The sequence below is a fragment of the Bactrocera tryoni genome, unplaced genomic scaffold, assembly GCF_016617805.1.
Source record: "Bactrocera tryoni isolate S06 unplaced genomic scaffold, CSIRO_BtryS06_freeze2 scaffold_11, whole genome shotgun sequence".
Lineage (NCBI taxonomy): Eukaryota > Metazoa > Arthropoda > Insecta > Diptera > Tephritidae > Bactrocera > Bactrocera tryoni.
In genome coordinates, this window is record NW_024395824.1 from 13,698,448 (window position 1) to 13,721,298 (window position 22,851).

Consider the following 22,851-nt stretch of genomic DNA (forward strand, 5'->3'; position numbering starts at 1 on the left):
ATGGGTAACCATCTGATTCATGCATTCCTTGTTGAATAATAAAATAAAATTGCTTCCGGTTTTTGGCTTCACCTTCACAATTCTTTGTGTAGTGTAAGGTTGAAATCAAATTAAGGCAGTCAATATAACATAGCTACAAATCGAAACGAGATTATCGTGAAACCCGAAAAGAGTAGAAAGCAACGGACGAGACGGATTTTTTTTTCAATTCTTCGGGTAAACACTTCTTATTGGCGCGAATAGTACCGACGAAAGCAAGTCCAATGGTAGCCAATCGTTTGGCTCCTGTCAGTGTTGTGAAAAAGTTATCAGCTCCTATTGTTCTGCCGGTGCTTCCGGACCGTTTCACAAGTTTAAGTAATACATTTTCTCCTTGGTTCACTTCATTCTCCCCGCCTTCCTTTTTTCCCGTGTACAATATGCCTTGCAATGGGTATTTTGTTTGTGAGTCACTTGCTCACCAGATTTTCACACCGTATTTGGCTGGTTTTGATGGTAAGAATTGCGTAAACTTTGTCTTGCCACGAAACGGAAACAATTGCTCATCAATCGTTACATTTTCATGCGGCTCATAGTTTCTGGCGTCAACAACTTGAATCGTTTGAGTGGCATCGCCGCTCGAAAGATGGGAAGAGCATCTGTTTGCCACAAAAGTGGTGTAAACTGCATATTATTGTGCGTTACACCACAAGCAATAAGAATGCAAATTGGTCTCTTCCATAACGATTTGTTTGACTGATGATAATGAATGAAATATTGGTAGTAAAAAACTGTTTGAATACCTCAATGGGAACAGAGTTTTGTTGCCTCGGTCCAGGCCTAAAGCGCATAATATTGTGTGCACGAGTACAAATTGTTTCATTAGGCTCTTTTTTCCATACTGTCCCATCTTTACCGTAGTAAGAAGTTTCAATAGCAGCTGGAGTTTCACGCTCTTCTTCTTCTACACCATCGATTACTTCCTCTTCGTCGCTATCTAATATTTCATTTGGCTCGATTTCGATTTCATTTCCAATATCCGATGCATCTTCAAATGGCACATAATCGACATCTCTATCATCGTCATCGCTTTCGAATGGATCCACTTCTTCACGCACAACATCATTATTTTCATTGTGAATGTCATTTACCAATGCTGATGTTAAGCGATCATAAAAATCTGCACTGATGTTTCTAGAACGTAATCGTGTATTATACATATATTCCACTTCATCACTCATTATTATAACCAAAGCGAATAAAATAATAAAAAACAAGATGAGAACTGGCGCGAAATAATTTTCACAGTAATATGTTGTGCGTTCAACAATCTGTCATCAACTGACTTGCATAATACAAAAGAATACAGAAAACGAATTCATTAGAGAGAGAGAAGAAGAATACTGTAGCAAAAATAAACACACAAAATCCTGGTTTTCTTCTTTTGACTGTTTCCCTCTTTTTCTCTTCTTTCGCACGAACAAGTCGAGCGCAAAGAGCTCGCTATAGAACCGAATGAACATATTTATTTATGCATGTGAGTATGTTTATTTGAGTGAGTACAAACCAATTTGGACATGTAACGAACATGAAAACAGATAAATCAACCGTGCGAAGTGATAGAAACATACCAAAGTTCATATATTTTCATACGATATCTAGTCTAACCAAGCACCATTGGCCTCGACTAAGTTGTAATATTATTGAAAATTCTCAAGCGTTTTTGAGAAATAAAATTGTTTTCAAATTTGTTTGGTTTTGTGTTTGTTTAATCTTTTGTTTTTAAGGTATAGTCACTTAGCACAATTTAACCAATTGCCTGTACCGAACACTTGAACTTACGGAAATTGCGACTTCGAAAAAAGCGAAAAACGAGAAACGCGAGCGAATTCTTTGGCAGTCTAATTACAATTATTTCTTTATTCTAGTTCATCTAGTTACTTAGCCTAAGTCTTAAAACTAACGGGATAGAACAGTTTGAATGGAAGTATACAGGTATGTACAAAAAGAGGTAAGTAATTCATTTTGTTAACTTATAAATAGTAATAGATTAAGGTAAGTATATTTAACATTATTAGGGTAAGTACAATTAAAGGAAAATTTTATAATTCAAAAATAATATGCATTTCAGAAAAGTAATAAATTTTCATTTCATTTTATGGTGAACATATACATATACAGAAGTCGCTTGACGCAACACCGGCCACCTTGACAGGATCAGGATCCTTCAACATCCATGGGCAATAATGCAAGTTTATGAATTGGGCGCTTAATGGTGCCCGCCTTGGTTACGTCTGCCACTCGTACCTTGCCGTCTTGGCCTTCGATGGTTGCGTCGACGCGGCCGATTACCCACTGCTGCGGCGGCACGTTGTCTTCGTGAACGAGGACGAGATCGCCTGGCTGCAGGTTGCGTTTGGGGTGGAGCCATTTGTTGCGTTCCCTAAGGCTCGTTAGACATATGTAGTTTGGACCACTGTTGCCAAAACTGTTGCTTCAGACAGCAAACAAGTTGCCATCTCTCGCAGCAACGAATTGGGTCCGTTGGTACTTGTGCTGGGGGCAGTGCTCGCAGAGGACAACCTATTAAAAGGTGCGCTGGAGTTAATGCTTCTCCGTCGTTGGGGTCCTGGCTCAACGGTGTTAGGGGACGCGAGTTCAAAATGGCCTCCACTTCGGCCAGTAGCGTTGAGAGCTCTTCCGTCGTTAGTAGAGCGTTGCCGAGTGCGCGAACGATTAGATGCTTGGCGGACTTCACGGCCGCCTCCCATAATCCGCCGAAGTGCGGCGCCCTGGGTGGTATAAAGCCAAAGCTGAATCCTTCTTCGGCTGCGAACCCCATTAGTTCTGGCGCTTGCGCTAGAAACGCCTCCTTCAGCTCGCGCAGCTTGCGGTCGGCGCCGACAAAGTTGGTTGCGTTGTCGCTGAATATTTTCTGTGGCATCCCCCGGCGACCAATGAACCTTTTGAGGGCGAAAATAAAAGAACTAGTAGATAGGTCCGAGACGAGTTCTAAATGTACTGCTTTTGAAGTGAAGCAAACGAAAACTGCTATATAAGTCTTAACGGGTGGTCGACCACGTATTTTTAACGTTGTATATATGGGACCACAAAAATCTACGCCACATATCAGAAAGGGTCGTAAAGCTCGAAGTCGTTCAACTGGCAAATTTCCCATTATTTGCGTTTGCAACTTCGGCTTTCTTCAATTTCTTACGGTTCTACTGCAAGCTTCTCTGGCATTAATTAGCCATATGCGTTCTCGAAGAAGCGCAACCAAAGCTTTTGCCTCAGCGTGGTGATTTCGAAAGTGCAGGAACCGTAAGTAAGTGATAACGAAATGCGAATTTTTATTCAGTAATAATGGGAATTTGGCATCGTATGGGAGAGTTGCATTTAATAGGCGACCTCCTTCTCTGATTAATTTAAAAGAAAGCGACGTATCCGAGTACTCATGCAAGAACGGGTTGAGTTTTTGCAAGTTGGCGGGTAGCGTCGTGCCTTTAGTCAGTTTTTGGATTTCGCTCGCAAACTCAGAATGTTGAATCACCTGGACAATTTTCAAAAAACTCAAGTTTAATTCGTCTGCCGTCAGAGCTCTTCCCACAGTAGGCGTTTTTGGTCGCCTGATCCATCGTAATAAATATGCGACCACACGAAGCAACTTTTGATGAGAAGAGAATTTTTCAATCAGCTCTATTATAGTGTTATCGTTCACATTTGCAGACAATGTGAAAGCGTTTTTCTTCTTCTCTAAGGCTTCGTTTTCTGGGGAGAGCTGGAAGTGAGCGTTAATTGGCCATAAAGCGGGGGTCTTCTAGGAGGAACTGTGGACCGCCAAACCATATAGAATTATTCAATTTTGTTTCGTTGGCACATGTCGCCACTGTACATTGTCAGTCAATTCTTGGATTTCGGACACTCTATTTGCGACAAAGGTTTGTAATGAAGATGGATGTGTTCTTACTCAGTGCAATACAATTTCAGAGTCTGTCCAAAATGTTATTTTCTCGAATCGTGGACTCAACATTGGTGCAACTCGTGACCATAATTTGGCAAGAAGATGTGCTGCCGAGAGCTCGAGACGCGGAAGAGACTTGGTCTTCAGCTGAGCCACTCTAGACTTTGCAGTAAGCAGCATACATTTTACACCACTAGCAGATTGGCTTCGTATGTATGTGCAGCATCCGTACGCTCTTATTGAAGCGTCGGAGAAGCCATGGATTTGGCATGTAGCAGTCGACTCTAGGTTTACATACCGAGGAATGCTAATTGACGAGAGCTGCAGTAGGTTGGCTTTGAAATACTGCCAGCTAGTGTTGAGGCGCAATGGAATCGACTCATCCCAATCTAGTTTTTGAATCCAAAGCTCTTGCAATAAAATTTTTCCTTTGGTAACTAGTGGGGCTAATAATCCAAAAGGATCGAAAAGGCGAGCGGAGACTGACAATATGTTCCATTTAGTGGCTCGCAGATCATTAAAGTTGGCATCCAACACAAATCGAAACAAATCCTCTTTCGGCAACCAGTGGATTCCTAGTGTTTTAATTGAATTTTTGTCATTGAAACTTAATGACTTTTCAGTGCAATCACTGTCGAAAAATTTAGGGTGGTTCGAAAACCACTTTGTTAAAGTGAATCCTGCCGAGTTTAATATTTTAATTACTTCACTTCTTATAAGATCTAGAGACTCAAAATTTTCAGATCCTGTCAATAAGTCATCGACATAAAAGTCTCTTCTAATGGCCAATGAACCGAGTGGGTATTTAGTTGTATTAGCATCGCTGAGCATTTGTAAACACCGAGTTGCAAGAAATGGTGCAGGCGCAGTGCCATAAGTAACGGTGTTAAGTCGAAAAATTTGAATATGCTCTGAGGGATGCTCTCTCCACACAATAAGCTGCCAATTTCTGTCCTCTTCGTGCACCATTATTTGGCGGTACATTTTAGTAATGTCTGCCGTTAAAGCGTACTTGTGTAAACGAAAACGAAGAAGAGTTGAGTACAATTCTTCTTGGATGGTTGGGCCTACCATCAAAAGTTCATTCAATGAAATTTGAGATGAAGTACGAGTCGAAGCGTCAAAAACAACACGTAATTTGGTTATTGTGCTTTCGGGTCTTAAAACGCATTGATGCGGAATGAAATAGTGTGGCTCACTCGGGATCTTATTGTTTGTTGGGCTCATGTGACCCAGTTCTCTGTATTCATTCATCAAGTCCAGATATTTGCGAAGTTATGGATCTTTTAATGTCTTTCTCTCCAGTGCCTGAAACCGCCGAACTGCGGTTTCATAGGAGTGACCGAGTAACTTACGGTCAGCTTTAAAAGGCATTCTTACTTGAAGCCGTCCTGAAGGCAATACTTGAGTTGTTTTGACGAAAAATTTTTCACACTCTTTTTGCTCTTGTGTGAATTTGATTCCAGTTTCTGAAGGTAATTCTTCTAAAGCCCAAAACTTTTGGACCACCGAATTAATTGACGTTAAGTCATCTTCAGATTGGCATAATGTGCTAGTTGCAGAAGGAGGAGAACTTAGATTGCTAGCATATTTGCCAGACACAACCCACCCTAAAAGGATTTTCTGTAGCGTTGGTTGATTAGGGCCACTTTTAATTTGGCCAACCGCTAACAGATCGAAAAAGGTTTCTGCACCCAACAAGATATCAATCTTTTTTGATGTATGGAATTCTGGATCCGCCAATTTAATATTGTGCGGAATTTTCCAGGCATTAACATTTATGTTATGGTCTGGATGATTAGCCGAAATGCAACGCATTATCCAGAATTCCGCCGAAAATTCGTAATTATTTACCCGAGACTTAACAAACGCGCTTAATTTTGTCCCCACTTTCGCATTGGAATTTCCAATTCCTATAATGTTTAACGTTTTGTGTTGGCGACGAATCCGCAACTTTTGTGCCAAGTCCTCCGTCATCCAGTAACGCTCTCGCAGGCAGGTATTCACCATAACTGGTCCTCACTTGAATAACTGCTGTCGCCAACATTACCCGATCCGGCATACTATATGTGGTTGATGGTTGCGGATGAGATGCAGCGGGGAAGGAAACCGGGTACTGGTGCAACAATGTGTGATGCGATCGATTGCATACACGACATCGATCCGCTCTGCACTTGGATACCGTATGCCCCTTACGCAAGCAATTTATGTATTAGGGCACCGATTTCACAAACTCGAACCGCTGTTGTACAGGAAGCGCCTTGAAAGTGGGGCAGGCAGTTAAAGTACAAGTCGGCTGCTTTGCATCTGCAGCAACTAAAGCAGATTTTGTCCTGTCCATGTGTTGCTGCTTCATGTGGCTCATGCTGGTTGTGGATCCGGATTTCGTCCTCGAACAGGATGCTCCTTCCGATGCTAACTGCTGAAATCTTCTATTTAAAGTTGCTTCGCAATCCTTTACCAAATGGTTAAATTTTTCTATATCTGGGATATTTGGATCATTATGAACCAAGCTCTCAAACAAACTCATAAAATTTTTAATCTCTGAATATTCTCCCTTGAATGCAAATTCATTTTAGGGAGTCTTGACCTGTGAGAAGCTACGAAAGATGTTTCGGCAATTGACGTTCTATTTTTAGCTAAAATATTTTTAATTATTGATTTCTTTTCAACAATTATGTCCTCTAACTCCCCTCGGGCCATGTCGTCTTCATCAATCTCTTCAATTTTAGATTGGCATTTCATTAGCTTTTCGCTATGTGAATTTAATATGTCGAGCCGACATTCCAATTCAATTGGATCTAACGACATGGTTTTTTCTAAAAGGCCCGTATTTATTCGCAAAATACTATTTTTTGCCACCGTCCTTAGACGCTTTAATGACTTTAAGTCGATTAACTCCTTACTTGGAGAGAGGTTGGCGATAGTTGGCTTTGGCTTGCTCATTTTGCGTGTTTAAAAACCACAAAGGTTGGCAACAGATATATTAAAAATCGATAACGAAAACGAAAAAATATATATATATCGGCTCCCAAATATTCGAAAGCCAAACCAATAGCAATAAAGGTTGGCAACAAATATATTTGGAATCGGTTACGAAAACGAGAAAGAATAATATCGATTCCCAAGTATACGAAAGCCAAACCGATGAGTTGTGCAAAATGAGCACTGGCACAGACGAAAATTGAACGCGAAAAAATATTGTCCAATAATTAAATTTGCGAAAACCCGAGATAATATGCGAAAAAACTGACCGAATTAAAATTTTGAAATTATGCGATTTAAAAAAAGGTCTCACCTTAATGTAGGCGAATCCGCAATCCCAAAATCCCTTCACATTCACTTCAATATATGTACATATATAATACGTATATGTATGATATATAATATATGTAGAAAACGATAAATAAGCGTGTAATGTGAAAAGGGAGAGCCAAAACCCGAAAATGTGCGTTTGCAGTGTTATTATTATTGTTTTTTGTTTGCACCACTTTCAATAATTCGCACTCGTTACCTGGTGCGTCGGCTGTTTGCCGGCGCTTACGTCCCTCTGGCACAGGATATAGCGGCAGCTCATTCCCACGACGACTTACACAGAAGCGGATTGACTGCAGCAGCAAATTGACGGCAGCAGCGACGTGATGGCAGCAACGGAGCTATAAGAGCAGCAACGGGATGGCAGCAACGGTGATGACGATGGCAGCGGCTTAATACCAGCAGCAACGGGATGGCAGCAACTGTGTTGACGATGGCAGCGTCTTAATACCAGCAGCAACGGGATGGCAGCAACGGTGATGACAACAACGGCTTGAGCTTACCGGTTTCATCACAATGCGGCACTTTAGGAAGTTTATAAAACTGTTTTTTTTTTTGTTTAATTATAACGTAATTATTCTTATTAACTTTTGCTTGAGCTTTTATTTTCGCCCACCACTGTACCGCATAAATAATTCACCTTGCACTTTACCACCTTTTCTTCTTATTCTTTCTCAGGAACTTCTTTTAGCAACCCACACTATGTATTTATTTCTGTATGTGTATATGTGTTGGAGGATGGGGTCATGTGTAGAAGTTCACGCAAGTGAGGAAAGTTCTCTGATCGCCATTCACTTGGGAGTGGCCAGAAACGATTCTTTTACATATGACTCAAGCAGCTCACGACTTCCGGTCTTTGACCAAGTATCCTCTGGGTAGCCTAAGAACATCCGTTCGAAGGTGAGCTAAAGTGAGAAGGCGAAACATCCCCTGCATAGGGTTGTGCGCTGGGTTTGGGACCCGCCATGTAAAAAAGCCTACCCCAATGAAAAACGACAAACAGCCTCGGATGAGAAACCCCTCTTTTGATGACGACCATGGCAAACGAAATAAGGACAACGATATCAGGGCATGCACCTGGAATGTCCGGTCCCTTAATTGGGAAGGCTGAAAGCGCTGCCCAGCTGGTTGATGTCCTCGTGAAAATAAAGGCTGACACCACCGTCGTCCAAGAAATGTGATGGACGCGACAAGAACTGAGACGAGTAAGTCTTGTAGCATATACCACAGTGGCTATGTAAAGGAGCGAAAGTTCGGTGTGGGATTCGTGGTGGGAGAGAGACTCCGTCGCCGAGTACTATCATTCACTCCGGTGAATGAACGTCTAGCCACAATCCGCATCAAAGCGAGGTTCTTCAACATATCGCTGATCTGCGCCCACGCTCCGACGGATGAGAAGGACGATGTGACCAAAGAGGCCTTTTATGAGTGCTTGGAACGCACTTATGAGAGATGCCCCCGCCACGATGTCAAAATCGTGCTTAGCGACTTTAACGCCAGGGTGGGCAAAGAAGGTATCTTTGGCACTACGGTCGGTAAATTCAGCCTCCACGAGGAAACATCCCCAAATGGGTTGAGGCTGATCGACTTCGCCGGGGCCCGAAATATGGTTATCTGTAGTACTAGATTCCAGCACAAAAAAATTCATCAAGCTACCTGGCTGTCTCCGGATAGAAAAAGTACCAACCAGATCGGTCATGTTGTGATAGACGGAAGACACGTCTCCAGTGTTTTAGATGTGCGTGCGCTCCGAGGTCCTAACATCGACTCGGACCACTATCTTGTTGCAGCCAAGATTCGCACCCGCCTCTGTGCAGCAAAAAACGCACGCCAACAAACACAAGGAAGGTTCGACGTCGAAAAGCTGTAATCACAACGGACTGCCGAACGATTTTCTACTCGGCTTGCACTCCTGCTCTCTGAGAGCACTTATCAACAACTCGGTATAAGGGAACTGTGGGACGGCATTTCAAACTCCTTACGTAAAGCTGCATCCGAAACCCTTGGTTTTCGGAAAGTGCAAAAGAACAACTGGTACGACGAGGAGTGCCGCGCCGCAGCGGAGAGAAAACAGGCTGCCTACCTCGCAACGTTACGATCGACCACAACACGTGCGGGATGGGATAGATACCGAGAATTGAAGAGGGAAGCGAGACGCATCTGCAGACAGAAAAAGAAAGAGGCCGAAATGCGTGAGTATGAAGAGCTTGATAAGCTGGCCGACAGGGGTAATGCTCGAAAATTCTACGAAAAAATGCGGTGGCTTTCAGAAGGTTTCAAGAGCGGAGCATACTCTTGTAGAACCCCCAAAGGTGATTTAGTGACCGATGCCCAGAGCATACTTAAATTATGGAGGGAACACTTCTCCAGCCTGCTGAATGGCAGAGAATGCACAACGCCAGGAGAAGGCGAACCCGATTCCCCAATCGATGACGATGGAGCAGACGTCCCATTGCCCGACCATGAAGAAGTTCGAATAGCAATTACCCGTCTGAAGAACAACAAAGCGGCGGGGGCCGATGGATTGTCGGCCGAGCTATTCAAACACGGCGGCGTAGAACTGATAAAGAGCGTGCATCAGCTTCTTTGTAAAATATGGTCGGACGAAAGCATGCCCAACGATTGGAATTTAAGTGTGCTATGCCCAATCCATAAGAAAGGTGACCCCACAATCTGCGCGAACTACCGTGAGATTAGTCTCCTCAACATCGCATATAAGGTTTTATCGAGCGTATTGTATGAAAGATTAAAGTCCACCGTCAACAAACTGATTGGACCTTATCAGTGTGGCTTCAGACCTGGAAAATCAAGAACCGACCAGATATTCACCATCCGCCAAATCTTGGAAAAGACCCGTGAAAGGAGAATCGACACACACCACCTCTTCGTCGATTTCAAAGCTACTTTCGACAGCACGAAAAGGAGCTGCCTTCATGCCGCGATGTCTGAATTTGGTGTCCCCGCAAAACTAATACGGCTGTGTATAGTGACGTTGAGTAACACCAAAAGCTCCGTCAGGATCGGGAAGGACCTCTCCGAGCCGTTCGATACCGAACGAAGTTTCAGACAAGGCAACTCCCTATTGTGCGACTTCTGCAACCTACCTCTATAGAAAATAGTCTGTGCTGCAGAACTTAGTAGAGAAGGTACCATCTTTTATAAGAGTGTACAGCTGCTGGCGTATGCTGATGATATTGATATCATCGGCCTCAACACCCGCGCCGTTAGTTCTGCTTTCTCCAGACTGGACAAGGAAGTGCAGAAAATGGGTCTGGCAGTGAACGAGGGCAAAACGAAATATCTCCTGTCATCAAACAAACAGTCGTCGCACTCGCGACTTGGCTCTCACGTCACTGTTGACAGCCATAACTTTGAAGTTGTAGATAATTTCGTCTATTTAGTAACCAGTATTAACACCACCAACAATGTCAGCCTGGAAATCCAACGCAGGATTGCTCTTGCCAACAGGTGCTCCTTCGGACTGAGTAGGCAATTGAAAAGTAAAGTCCTCTCTCGACAAACAAAAGCCAAACTCTATAAGTCGCTCATAATTTCCGTCCTGCTATATGGTGCAGAGGCTTGGACGATGTCAACAACTGATGAGTCGTCGTTGCGAGTTTTCGAGAGAAAAGTTCTGCGAAAGATTTATGGTCCTTTGCGCGTTGGCCACGGCGAATACCGCATTCGATGGAACGATGAGCTGTACGAGATATACGAGATATACGATACATCGACATAGTTCAGCGAATTAAAAGACAGCGGCTACGCTGGCTAGGTCATGTTGTCCGGATGGACGAAAACACTCCAGCTCTGAAAGTCTTCGACGCAGTACCCGCCGGGGGAAGCAGAGGAAGAAGAAGACCTCCACTCCGTTGGAAGGACCAAGTGGAGAAGGACCTGGCTTCGCTTGGAATATCCAATTGGCGCCACGTAGCGAAAAGAAGAAACGACTGGCGCGCTGTTGTTAACTCGGCTATAATCGCTTAAGCGGTGTCTACGCCAATTAAGAAGAAGAAGATACATCGTCATACGTAATCGACAAAATTACTTTTTGGTCCTGACTGAAGCATCGGCTTTTAAGCTTAAAGCCTTTAATGCTGCTACTTTTACACCTTGGATCACGGTGTCATCCGAAACAAACTCATCCAGAGTTCTTTCAGCCAGAAACCTAAAGATTTGCTGGAGATGGCTATAAACCAGAGGAGAAGGTGTTTTAAAGTAAAATTGGTACAAAGTGACCTTTTACATTAAAATAATCGTCATTTGGCTTCAATTCATTTTCTAAGCCTTTCTCTCTCTCTGTGAAACGTTAAGTAACTAATTTTCCTTTCCTCTTCATTTAATATAAAACTTACATTTGTTTGAATTCTTATTTCTATAAAATTAACATTCTGAAATATCCTCCAGAGCTTCTCGTGTTACATATGTTAATAGCATTAAATTTTTAGAAATACCGAGCGATTCAAAAGCATTATTTGGAAAAAGATTACTTAATTTCCTAATTTGGTAATTGAGCTGGAATTAAAACACTTACAACTTCAAAACTGGGTTGGGCTACAGTTAGTAAATGTGTGTTTTCTGATCTCTAATGCTATCAACAAAATAATCCCTGGACAATGCAAGGCATGAAGTTCGGGCATGGGAATTCAGCATTTCGAACCACAGGATTAAATAATAGAATATCGAATACTCTCAAAACAATGCATTGTTCTTAATTATGGATACCAAACTCACTTTCCTACGCACAGATCGCTCACCCATATTGTATGTCAATATTGTAGCTCTGACAGACGACAGCGCTAATTTGCATTAGCGGGCTTAATTTACATTTACTTGCGCATTTGCCCCATGTTAATGCAAATTTGTAATGCACAAGAATTTCGTGCATTTAGCTGAATTTACCAAATTTAAATAGGCAACACTGCTCAAAAATGGCCGATTTTTGCTATTTTTTTGACAGATGTCGCTTGAAGTCTGCCGTCTCCTTTGCGTTTACAGCATCAGAGGTAAGCAGTTTTATATTGCTAATTAAATTATGTGTAAGTATATTAACAAAAACAAATTTTAGTATTTTGAGATGGCAGAAAATAAACAACGCAGAGTTTGCTATCCACTTTTTCAATATTCTTAACTTTTTCGGACACTTTTTTCGCATTACAATCAATTATTGCTTTTAATTTCACTCTATTATCTTTGAACGTAGTTAATTATAAACGAATTTTTTCGTTAAACTTATATTGATTTTCCAAAAATACCAAAGTTTCTATCAATAATTTCTCTTATTCATTTTTATTTCACTTTTTTTTTTAATAAATAAATAAATTTAACAATCAGCTGTCTAAATGCACAATTTCAATGCGCATTAACGTTGCTTAATGCGTATTAATTTTGCTCATCTCTCAGGGCTATTTGCCTTTGTTCAGCAACCATAGTCCCTCAACTCTGTGTGTGAAATTACTTCGGCAGTGTTGCCTGTGATGAGAAAGCATCACGTTCACCGCGAAAATTCTGACAACACTGCTAAAGTCAGCGCAACATAAACATTTTAAATCCGCGATAAGGTGGAGGAGGATATGTAAGTGAATTTTTAAAACAATAAGAATCTGAATCGAACCAATATCGTGCTTCAGAAATTGATGAAATGGAATATGGAACAAATTGTAAGTATACGCTTTCTCTCAAACCGTCAATAATTACCCCTGGCATAATTACATATCACAATACATTTACAGAAAAAAAGCACTCTCCCTATTTTGTCTCTTGCCCCTACACAAATCCCTCACACGAAGTCCTTAAAATTTCTTGGGTTAGTGTTTGATAATTGTAAATATGTTAGATTAAGCTTACTCACTAGACTAAATATAATGTTCCCTACCTCACAACCAATTTCGCATTCATTCAAATTCATTCCAATCAAAACTGTCACTGTAGCTTTGATGTTTTACCAAAGTTATCTCCTATACTTACAGCTGAAGCGACTGTGCTATACGGAGCGGTTCCTTTTGTTGTACAAATTGGAAAACGACGTATACTGTGATGGCAATAATGCTGCATATACTACTATGTATGAACAAAAAATAGTAATACTTTGTTCATACTTTATATAATGAATTTATTCTTCCGAATTTATGTTGTACCCCTCAAAAAATACCCTTTGGCCCAAACACACTTCTGCAAACGTTTCTTCCAATCCTCGAAACAGCTGTTAAAGTCAGGTCCTGGACATGGTTCGCCTACAACGCGTTCTCGACCCTCTTTGAATAATTTGTACCAATCAAAAACACTTGCTCGCGACAAACAATAATCACCGAAGGCCCTTTCCAATATTCTGAACTGAAATTTGATTCCACATACAAAATTTAAAGTAACTTTGTTGAATAATTACGCTCATCGTAAAAATCGCCGAATGCACTTTACGCACTTGAGAAAGACTAGCGTATACTTAACACAAATGTTTATTTTGTTTGGAAATTTGGCACAGATGTCACTGGCAGTCATACCAACCTAGAAAACAAATTATTCAGCGAATGGGTTCTCGCGAGTTAAGGCACATGTAACTTACAACACATCACTATCACATGGGTCAATGTCCAAAGTACGCGATAACACTAAACTAAACACCATTATCAAGAACAACAAATTATATGTATTGTAGATTACCCATTAGTATAAATAGATGCATAACCACACACGCTTTGTATTTTGTATTTTGAAGATTACCAAATAAAGAACGTTCTCCTGTCAATGCAGAACTAAAATATTTTTTTGACTAAAATAACCCAAGTGTTATTAATTGGCGGGCAACGTGGGGCACACATCAAAAAAGAATTCAGTGAATAAAATCCTTACGCGTGGGGCTCCTGATAAAAAGTAAAAGGATAACCTTTATCCTTCAAGCCAACGCAAATAAAATAAATAAAAAGTGAAAATTTAATCACAAGTTAAAACCTAAAAAATGAACGGCGAAATTCAAGCACTCTATACTATAGTCACCGAACTACAGCGAAAAATAGCTTCAATGGAACTAGCTAATCCAACATTAACTCCTCAAGCGTAGGAAGAGGACGACGTATGTGTATACAATAATGCACAGGAGATAGATTTAAACATGTTCAAACTAATAGGAACATTCAGCGGCGATCCTAAAGAATATCGACTATGGAGAAAAATAGTGACCACTCACATGAATAACATTATGCAATTCAGAGGAACAAAATTATTTGCTCAAGCAGTGCTTAAACATTTAGGGAAAATAACCGGCAGTGCATCACAGGTCCTGGTTAGCAATAACACCAGAACTAATTTTAATGCAATCATCGATCGGCTTGACATAACCTTTGCCGACCAAAATAGAAATGACGTATAAAAACGAAGCAGTCCTAGCATCACATAATAAAGAAGCACATTTAAAAGCCACGAGAACATACATCTCCGGCATTAGAAGTTCCTCAATCAAAAACGCATTATACTCCAGATACTGTGCATCACTCACAGAAGCTCACGATATGGCCAGAACTATGCAACATGATGTCGGCTATCAACACCTAGAATTCATACCCAGGATGCGACCACATCCGCAACAAAACTATACAGTAAACAACAGGAACACATTTCCTCAAAGGATCCAACAACCCAGAGTAGAACCTATGGAAATAGATTCCTCAACACGATTCCGACGACCTACACATCAAAGAAACATACAACTACCAAACAACCCACCAGTCCAACCAAGACAGCAACCAACCTTCAATCCCTTTCAGACAAGCAGTCCAAACATTTGGCAACCAATTCAAAAGGTATAGAGACGAAACAGTCACTAACGCCCACAACAAATCACAGCGAGTGAACCAACTCAACAATGAAAGAAGCGAAATCCAGTCACTCTACAACGAACCAAACAGCAACTGCACTGAAGAAGAACATTTTTTATAAGGTACCACAGTCTACCAACACTCAAGACAACCGCGCCAGATGGTAAGTCCGTGCACATACTGATCGATTCAGGTGCAACCAGTAGTTACGTAAGCAAAAATTATAAATACGCAAAACGTATACCGTTAGGAAAAATAATTAATACAACAATACTTCATGGTAGTTCAAAAATAACACATAAAAGAAAAATTAATCTAGTAGGATTCGACTTAGAATTTCTAGAAAAAAATTAATTAAAAGACTTTGATATCCTGTTAGGAGAAGATTCATTAAGGAAAATGAAGGTGAAGGAGGACAAAGATAGATATTTTCAAGTAATCAATAACATTTACTAAAGTGTCAAATCACTCAAAAAGTGCAAAGGTAAACTATACAGTAGGCGAGAAACAGTTCGAAAATTGCATAAAAGATTTAATGAAAAACAATTATAGAAACGAAAACTTACCGTATACAACTACAATAAAAGCTGAAATTAGAACAGAAACTAATGATCCTGTATGGGTTAGGCAATATCCATATCCATACGCGGATCAAGATTTCGTAAAAAAGGAAATAAATAAATTATTAGCAAACGGTATAATAAAAGAGAGCAAAAGCCCATACAATGCCCCGATATGGACCGTCTCTAAAAAAGGATTAGATGAGGAAGGAAAACCAAAAAAGAGAACGGTTACAGATTTCCAAAAGTTAAACAAAATTACTACTGCAGATAGGTACCCGATACCAGCTATCAATATGACTCTACAAACCTTAGGAGAAGCAAGATACTTCACGACGCTAGACTTGCAGTCAGGGTTCCACCAAATTCTAATTAGTGAAGAGGATAGGGAAAAACAGCCTTCTCCATCAACGGAGTTAAACATGAATTTTTACGACTCCCATTCGGCTTAAAAAATGCACCATCTACATTTCAAAGATGCGTGGATGACATTCTCAGACCATACATTGGTAAATGCGCGTACGTATACATCGATGATGTCCTAATATATTCAACATTCCCCGAAGAACATATGAAGCACATCACCGAAATTGTTCAAACATTACACAACGCTAATATGAAAATCTCTGAAGAAAAGTCAAAGTTTTTCCAAACACAAACCGAATTCTTAGGACACGTAATAAAAAACGATAGAATAACAGTAGACCCTGAAAAAATAGAGGTAATAGATAGGTATAAAACACCTGAAAGTTTAAAGGACCTACGCTCATTCTAAGGCCTAGCTTCCTATTATAGGAAACTCGTGCAAAACTTCGCACACATAAGCAAACCACTGACAATATATTTGAGAGGAGAAAACGGCAACATTTCAAAGAATAAAAGCTCCAATGTAAAAATAAGACTAGATAAAAATGCACTAGATGCTATAAATACAATAAAGAAACTATTAAAAGAAAAAATCGAATTATACCAACCAAACTTCAACCACAGTGGATACAGGTGTAAGTGTTCGGGTTCGGTCCGGCACATTTCAAGTGAACCCCTCGATCATAAACGATGCAATGGGTCGTGTTTGGCCGATTCTCGTGCTTCGGCATCTTTTTCTTGCAAATCGTGCAAATATCGAAGTCCTCTTCGATGTCAGTTTCGGTCGGAGACGGGCTTCTCTTCCGTGGCGTCTTCGATTTGCCACGGCCTTTTTGCTTCTTGGCTGCTGGTTCATCGGCTGCCTTCGTCAATTTTTGCCGCTTTTTTTCGGCCTTGTCACGCAGATCTGCGACAACCTCAGGCGATGTCAAAATCGTTGACTCCATTGTCTTGCGGCCACGTTTCGGCGCAGGTGTGCCCAATTTCAACGGGCCAACCGATTTCAATGCATCACGGAGCTGTGGAGCCGAAACAAGAGACAACGACGATGATGCAGCACCACTTGTTGAAGCTGGGGCACTTGTCGATGCCTCCGACGTTGACACCTCCTCATTCGCAGCAGTCACAATGGCATCATCAGAGGCAAGAACTCGACGTTGATTGTCGGCGTCTTTCTCTTCGTCACCGAACAAATTTTCGCCGCTCAGTTCTGAAGCGACAAAGTCAACTTTAGTGAAAATTTACGGGTTGAACGGGTAGATGCCAGTTGTTCGGAAGCCGGATTTGATGGTTTTCAGCGTTAACATAACATCGAGGCACTGATCGACAAGGAGCGGCACATGATGCAGATCGAAAGTGACACCAATGTTGGACTTTTTCCATGCATCATGCTTCACGGTCATCATGCCTTTAAATGGTGCAAATACCGCAACATCTAGCGGCTGCATTTTGTGCGTGCATTTCGGCGGAAAAGACAGCAACGTGATGCCATGATCCAACGCCAAATCTATCGCCTCGATCGATAAATGCGAACCGTCGTTGTCCAGCACCAACATGGTTGGCGAATCGGCATTAGCACCGGTGTGCTTGATGAAATGACGCATGAATTGAGAGAATACGTCAGAGTTCATGTAACCAGAACCGTTCGCAACACCAACAGCGCCATGACTCGCATGAGTCATAAAAATCTTTTTCATGTTGACTCGGGGAAAGAGGAAGAATGGCGCTTTAGACTGGCCACTAGCGCTGACGGCCAAAGCCAAAGACACATTGGTGCCTTTTTCGGCAGATGTTGATGAGCCGACCTGCTTTTGTCCTTTGCGCGCGATGGTTTTGACAGGTCTGGTTGGCACGGTCGGGCACCCGGTTTCATCCATGTTCCATATTCGGTGAGGTTCAAACGGCGTCTTACCGAGAACGGATGAAAGGTTGGCAAAGAATGCATCGACATTCTCTTTATTGAATCGCTTCGCACGGTTCTGGTTTACTTGCTCTGGTGTTCGCAGTGACAAATTTTTGTGGCGTTTCATGAACGTCAACTGCCAATCCTTACTCGCCTGTTGATCGTCATTCCATGGATCCGGATACGACGCGCCAACTTTCCGAGCAAATTCATACGCGAGCTTACGAAGCTCCATCAAACTAATTCCATAGTTGATGTCGCTGGCCTGGAGAATGTAGCTTATCAGCGCCTTCTCTTGTTCGATGTTGAAGATCTGAAATAAAAAAAAAAAATTATTTATAATTCGATGAAAGAAAAAGAAAGAAACCAGCAGAACTCACTGTTTTTGTGCCCATCGTCGTGCTTTCAGCCAGCAAATTCTTCATTACATCGGCATTGGCAGTAGTAACGTCGATGCTCGCACCATCAAATGCTGCAATATAACGCATCAGGTTGGTCCTCGGAATTTTGTGTGCCGTCGCAGATTGTCGAACGTTGTTGTGATGTATTTTCACCGACTTGATCGCCTCCAAAATGTTGTCGAAATCAACAATTTTCTCTTGTTTGGGATAGTACCGCGGCATAATGACTAAAAAAATTTTTCGGGGCACGAAACTATCAGGAAATGTTGAAAAACTATAGTGTTGTTGAAATTCTGCACGAAAAATCACTTATACACGTCAAATATACGAAGTTAGCATGTCAAATGTAAAAAACTATGTGGCCCGACATTCCCCGTAATAAGTGGATTCCCCAAACGCTCATATTTGCAAAATGGCGGTGGATAATGAACACAATGTAAATTCGTGCAAAATTTCTTTTGTGTGTCGAAGGCTAAAGGCTCAACTAATATTATAAACATATTAACCTGGATGAATTTATTGGAAAATGTGAAAAAAATCAACTGTACACAGAGTTGAAAAAAAACTTTCGGAGTGTCGAATTTCTTTTTGTTGTCGCAGAGAGGTTATAACACGTGTTCACAGCTCGAGTGCTATATAGAAACTGAGCTTAGTATGAGACGAGCCGATGACAATTGGTTGCAGCTGTCAACCTATACTAGGAAAAAAAATATCGCGCTGGCCCGGGATTCCCCACCTACGCAAAAGTGTTTACTCAACACAAACTAAAAGACATAACAGACCCAACAGATAGAGAAAATATATTACAATGCACACATACCAGAGCGCACAGAAACTCTAAAAATAATTATCAAGAAATTACAGAAACTTGTTATTGGCCAACACTAAGAAAATACACAGAAAAAATAGTCAGACACTGTACAAAGAACAAATATGAAAGAAAACCAATTAAACACGTAATCGGAACAACGCCAACACCCAATTTAGCTGGCACATCTATACAAATGGACATATTCCAAATACGCGGCACGAGATACTTATCTAGCATTTGTCGCTACTCTAAATACACATATTTACGTAAACTCGACACGAAGCGACAATTCCACGAAATAATAGAAGAAGTCATCACACAAATATTCCCCAACTGTACCGAACTAATGATAGATAACGGAAACATATTAAGCGGCGTCGGCACAAGTGCACCAATGAAAAAGCTACAAATTAAACATATACTCACAGCAGTGCATCATTCAACATCGAACGCACAAGTCGAGCGGTTACATTCGACGATGCTAGAAATAGCTAGGACATTAGCAGCAGACAAGGAAAGTACAGCAGATGAAGAAATATTTCTGGCAGTAAAAGAATACAACAGGACACTACATTCAGTAACCGAAGCAAGACCAGTAGATGTATTCTTTAACAGGAACCTACATCCTGACATAGCAGAAAAAATAAAAAAGAAACAAAATTACATGCTTAAATAACACAACAAGAAAAGAAAACACAGAGAATTCCAAGAAGGTCAAATAATCTACGAAAAAACCGACAGAAGAGATAAATCCAGTCATCGTTATACAAAACATATAGTAAAAGAAAACCGTGAGGACACAGTCTTAACAACCAAGGGGAGGATCATACACAAGGATAACATACGCAATGTCAACACAACAAATATAGATATTGCTGGTAACAATACTACTACTACATAAACAACTGCAAACATACGAAATAACTAACGTCGAAGACAAAAAATATATTCTAACACAAACAGACCCATCTTACATATACAACGAAGAAGATTATTTATTCCACATAATGAATTTAACGACAATCTTAGAATATTATGAAACCATAACAACATCCATAAACGAACACCACAACAATGAGCAAATAGCAGATACGATGCTCATACAAAGGATAGAAGCACTAAAGGATCAGTTATTAAAAAGGAGACACAAACGAGCATTAAATTTCCTAGGAAGTATATTCAGCTTTATAACTCATAAAAATAAAAGAAAAAATAAATAATATCATAAGAAATAATAATAAACTCACACTTCGAAAAATTATTAGATACGATTAACCTTAAAGCCATTAAACAAAGAATGGTATTGCAGGAAATACAAAGGGAACTGTTAGACTTAACAATAACAATAAATTTTGCAAAAAAAAAAAATTTTTATTCAAGTGCAATAAATATAGAAGAAGTGGAAAAGATCCTGAATACAGAAAAAATAACCCTTCCAGCTACAGATATATTAGAATACGCAGATATACATATAGTCAGGGTAGATAACGCCTTCATTACTATATATAAATACCCAATCATATCAAAGCAATGTAATACCTACGACATAACTGCTCTAAAATATCATCATGGGAAACTTATATTAGATCCATTGATAGCACAATGTAATAATAAACTCATAACAATCACTAAATGTAAAAATAATATGAGTAAATATATTTGTAAGCAAAACAAACAAGACAATTGTACTATTCCAATATTAGAATACCAAGAAGCCTTTTGTAATACAATAGAAGAAAATAATATCCCCCTATTACAGATAAACCAAGGAAACATTCTCCTCGAAGGAGAACACAAAATTAATAATGAAACAATTAATGGAACTAATTTAATACAATTTATTGATACCATAAAAATTGATGGTAAAGAATGTCATAACCAAAAAGAAAAAATTAACGAATATATAAAAACACACTCCAATGATAAAATTAAACTATTAGAAATCTTGAATGGAGAATCTATCTATAAATTTAACAACATCCAAAAATTACATACATTCATAATCCCTTTTGAGGAACACCCTATTAAAACAACTCTTATAACAATAAGTATAATCGCTATTTTAGTAATTTTAACATATTTATCATTTGCATTTGCAGTACTTAGATATAAAATATTGAAAACACAACGAATGACACAAAAACGTTACGAGGAAATACTACGAAAACAAGGAATGGAATATCTAACCAAGAAGAACACCACTACAACCGTATAAAAAGGCAGGAGCCTTTACTCTTTTTAAAAGGAGGGGAGAGTTAAGGCACATGTAACTTACAACACATCACTATCAAATGGGTCAATGTCCAAAGTACGTGATAACACTAAACTAAACACCATTATCAAGAACAACATATTATATGTATTGTAGATTACCCATTAGTATAAATAGAAGCATAACCATACACGCTTTGCCTTTTGTATTTTGAAGATTACCAAATAAAGAACGTTCTGCTGTCAATGCAGAACTAAAATATTTCTTTGACTAAAATAAACTCATTTTTGAGCACGCTTTTGGCAATATAGGGTAAATTTTTTTTCATAATTTTTTTTTGTTCGTAAACCTTAGACGCGTTTTTCTCAAAACTACTTTTTCAAAGCCCATGTTCACTGTCATTACAAAACTACTTGACCGATTCATGAAATGGCCTCTGAAAATTTTTAAATGAAAAAAAAAATATTATCAGAGAACAATGGGGGGAAGATTTGATTATGACTTGGCTAATTTTTCTTAATTTTTTATTTTCGAAAAACTTCCAGCCGAGTTATGGTGAACAGCGCAAAGTGGTTTTTTCCCAAAACGTTCTGCGGGAAGAACTATTACTGGCTTATGCTTCAATATTTGTGCATGAAAAAATTACCATATATTGTCAAAAGTGTGCTCAATAATGTACAAGAGGTCCGAATAATATTACTCAATCCATATTTAGGAAATAAATTCGCAAAACAATATTTTTTTACCTTATAATAATATATAACCCGAACCACTACACTACTGGAACATTGTCTTTCGCATTGCATCCTCCTAACTTCTTTTTTAATACGGTTAGAACAACACGCACTGCATTATAAAATAGGCAAAAGGGGTACTTATATTTCATTGTTCAGTGGTTTTGAATATTGGAAAAGAAATTACTTTCAGTTCATATAGAATTTAATGAGACCCTAAGTAGATATCATTAGATCTTCTTCTGCACTTCTTAAACTATTGCTATAAGGACACTTCTATTATAACTAATATTTTTAGTAGAAATAAAGCTTTAACCTTCTCGGATACATTGGACACATTTTGTATTTGAAAACAGATAATGACTCAGCATTGACTATATGAAAATAATTCGTCTTTAGTGAACCTCGAATGCATAAAACTTATAGAAGAAACGAAATTAGAGTAAATTACGTATTGTTTCTATTCACGTTCTTGTTGTAAATATTGAAATGACTTATACGTCCAATAAATATTATAGTCTCACCGCACTGTGTAGTATAAGTAGTTTTGTTTTGGCAACGCGCAGAAGCGTGTCCGAGGATTTTAGAAAAATTAAAAAATCAATAAGTGCTTGGTTGTTGCTTACGGCGTCAAAAACGGGATAACTTAATAAAAATCCACGATCTCTTATTAGCAGACCATTAATTAAGGGTGCGCGGGATAGCTGATTCAGTAAGTGTCTCAAAGGACGGCATGAGTAATATTCTACATGAAATATTGAGAAATTAGTCCGTACGATGCGGGCCGCATTATCTTAC

General features: G+C 39.7%; 2 protein-coding genes across 2 annotated transcripts; both read right to left on the reverse strand.

Annotated features, from left to right (window-relative positions):
- Positions 1 to 2,157: 2,157 nt before the first annotated feature.
- Positions 2,158 to 7,539, reverse strand: LOC120779633. Its single transcript, XM_040111980.1, has 2 exons — positions 7,455 to 7,539; positions 2,158 to 2,942 (listed from the first exon to the last, which is right to left on the reverse strand). The coding sequence occupies exon 2, from the start codon at positions 2,921 to 2,923 to the stop codon at positions 2,423 to 2,425; it is 501 nt and encodes a 166-aa protein (XP_039967914.1). The 5' UTR covers positions 2,924 to 2,942; positions 7,455 to 7,539; the 3' UTR covers positions 2,158 to 2,422.
- A 9,675-nt stretch (positions 7,540 to 17,214) lies between these two features.
- On the reverse strand, positions 17,215 to 18,310 carry LOC120779741. Its single transcript, XM_040112115.1, has 2 exons — positions 18,276 to 18,310; positions 17,215 to 18,208 (listed from the first exon to the last, which is right to left on the reverse strand). The coding sequence occupies exons 1-2, from the start codon at positions 18,288 to 18,290 to the stop codon at positions 17,234 to 17,236; spliced, it is 990 nt and encodes a 329-aa protein (XP_039968049.1). The 5' UTR covers positions 18,291 to 18,310; the 3' UTR covers positions 17,215 to 17,233.
- Between the last annotated feature and the right edge of the window lie 4,541 nt (positions 18,311 to 22,851).

Excerpts from the sequence above, each read along its gene's own strand:
- LOC120779633 (XM_040111980.1), bottom strand. The coding sequence starts at position 2,923 with ATGCCACAGAAAATATTCAGCGACAACGCAACCAACTTTGTCGGCGCC.